The sequence below is a fragment of the Myotis davidii genome, unplaced genomic scaffold (assembly GCF_000327345.1).
Source record: "Myotis davidii unplaced genomic scaffold, ASM32734v1 scaffold324, whole genome shotgun sequence".
Taxonomy (NCBI): Eukaryota; Metazoa; Chordata; class Mammalia; order Chiroptera; family Vespertilionidae; genus Myotis; species Myotis davidii.
The window spans coordinates 831465-834233 of record NW_006295053.1 but is presented as its reverse complement, the minus strand read 5'-3'; the positions used below and the strand labels follow the sequence as shown (position 1 = coordinate 834233).

The window sequence follows — 2769 nt, the reverse complement described above, 5'->3', positions numbered from 1 at the left end:
AGCAGGTGGATTATTACAAAAGCTACATCAAAACCTGCCTGGACAACCTGGCCAGCAAGGGCAAGTGAGTGTGTCTTTTAACTTTTCATCCATGTCGACGGTGGAGGGGGGCGGGGGGCCGGGGGGAGCCATAGAGGCAACTGAAGTGACATGGGGATTTTTAATTTTTATTTTGTTAATCCTCACCTGAGGACATTTTTCAATTGATTTTTAGAGAGAGTGGGAGGGAGGGGGAGAGACGGAGAAAGAGAGTTCCATCGATGTGAGAGAGACACATCGATTGGTTGCCTCCCACACGGACCCTGATCAGGGCCGGGGATCGAGCCTACAACCGAAGTACATGCTCTTGACCAGAACCGAAGCCAGGACCCTTCAGTCTGTAGTCCGACGCTCCACCCCTGAGCCAAACCTGCTAGGGCTGGGGACTTTTTTTAACTTAGAACACACTTTATTGCATTCATTCTTTATTTTGCTTCTGATCTTCTAATCATCTGTGTAAATTCCTAGTTCCATTTGCCATTGTATGCAGAACCCCATGCGGGGTACTTATTTCTAAGCATCTCTTGCTCCGAAATGGCTTCCTGGCCCCAGAAATTAAAGAATCAGGATGGAGATTATCTCGTGGTCCCAAACCTTGTCTGTGCCTCAAGATCGCCTAAGGAATATTAAACATGGCAGTTCCTCAGCCTCACCCTCTAGCTCCTGGGGACGGGGCCCCAGCCCCTGACTTTCCTGGCTGCTGAGGAGAATGATACACCAGCCAGAACCACCAGCCTGACCCTCTGTGGGGCCAGAAACTCATAACCCAGAGAGGCGCGTTGATCAGTGTAGGTCCTACTTGTAGGTTAGTTTCTCTTTTGCTCCTAACTTTTCATTTTAAGAATTTTCAAGCTTCAGAAAAGGTGACTGAATAGAACAGTAAAGACCCACAGACCCTTCACCGAGATTCTTCTGTTTTCATTCTGCCGTATCAGCTTCCTCTCTCAAACACCAGGTCCAGCTCACCCAGCCGGCGGGGGTGGCGCCTGTGTCCTTCTGACACGCCCATCATTCTTGAGAACTTCCTGACTTTACAGCACAAGGTGTTTCTGGTTCAGGCTGGGAATTAGCTTTTTCTCCCAACATCCCTGGCTCCCTTTAATGAAGAATGGAATTTAGAAACCAATATCTAGGGGACTAAGTGTGCGCATTGCCACGGAGTCATCATTGCTTCTAGGTCCACTAAGACAGCCAGGGTCTCATTTCCTTTTTAATGGCTGTATAGTATTCCATTGTGTAGGTAGATGTAACAACTGGCTCAATCAATTCTCCATTGGTGGGCATTTCCGTTCTTTCCAGTTATTTATTTTTTAAAATTCTGCAACAAATAACCTCTTATACATATATCATTTTGCAAATGTGAGCATATTTTTTAAAAATGTATTTTTATTGATTTCAGAGAGGAAGGGAGAGGGAGAGATTGAATCATCAATGATGAGAGAGAATCATTGATCTACTGGCTGCCTCCTGCACGCCCACTACTGGGGATTGAGTCTGAAATCTGGACATGTGACCTGACTGGAATCAAACCTGGAACCCTTCAGCCTTCAGGCCGGCGCTCTATCCACTGAGCCAAACCGGCCAGGGCATATTTTTAAAGATAAATTCCTAGAAGTGGAATTACTGGGTCAAAAGTTTTGTCCAGTGCGATTTTGATATATATTTCAGTTTCCTTCCAGAGGGATTCTCTCTTACACTCCTGCCAGCATTTCTGCCCCATTTCCTGAGACACCCCTCACCGCCTTCGGAGTCCCAAATCCCTGGTTTTCCTTTGTCTCTGTTTTTCCTTTGCTTATTTTTCTTATCACTTCTGGCCTCTATTATCCCAGTAACTTCTTTTTTCTTTAAATATACATTTTATTGATTTCAAAGAGGAAGGGAGAGGGAGAGAGAGATAGAAACATCAATGATGAGAGAGAATCATTGATCGGCTGCCTCCTGCACGCCCCCTACTGGGGATCGAGCCTATAACCTGGGCATGTGCCCTTGACCAGAATCAAACATGGGACCCTGTAGTCCGCAGGCCAACGCTCTATCCACTGAGCCAAACCGGTGAGGGCCAGGCTTAAATTCTTTTAAAAAAGTCCTTATTCTGAGATGTTTCTATTTTTCCCCTGCACAGCTGAGGGGTGTAGAGCGACTCCCCTGGGGGTCAGTATGTTCCCCAAACTGGCATTAGAAGCCCTCACACTTCCTGGTAGGTGCACATAGAAAGTTTAAGACACTGTCAGATTCATGGTGTGTCCTCAAGTGTAATTTAAATTGAAGACAAAATCAGCTTAGTACTCTTTACCCTGTTTTGTAATGATATTGCTTAGGCTAATCCTAACATTCATTTGCCATTTTAGAGTTGATGTGATTTCCCCTTGTGGATGGGAAGTTCGTTTTCTGATCCCATATTTTCGAATTACCGACAGAATCAAAGTAGATAGTTATAGAAAGTGACGTGATGGCATCTTTACAGGGTCTCCAAGAAGCCGAGGGAAATGAAAGGGAAGAAAAGCAAAAAGATTTCTCTGAAATACACGGCCGCACGATTACATGAAAAGGGGGTTCTTCTGGAAATCGAGGACCTACAAGTGAATCAGTAAGTATTTGCTTGTTAACTTCATTTCGTACATTGATTTTTTTTAATTTATGCATTTACTTATTTTTAATTTATGCATTCACGTCTTCATATTACTGCCTTTACTTCTCTTAGCGGGATGATCACTTTTATATTTTTCTATT

The 2769-nt window shown here is 44.3% G+C and overlaps 1 protein-coding gene across 1 annotated transcript in view; it reads left to right on the top strand.

Annotated features, from left to right (window-relative positions):
• Window positions 1-2769, top strand: part of IQGAP1 (IQ motif containing GTPase activating protein 1) — a 114386-nt gene that overhangs the window by 102767 nt on the left and 8850 nt on the right. The window contains exons 31-32 of the mRNA XM_015567741.1: window positions 6-64; window positions 2504-2626. Coding sequence (XP_015423227.1) covers window positions 6-64; window positions 2504-2626 — 182 coding nt within the window. The remainder of the gene's footprint in view (window positions 1-5; window positions 65-2503; window positions 2627-2769) is intronic.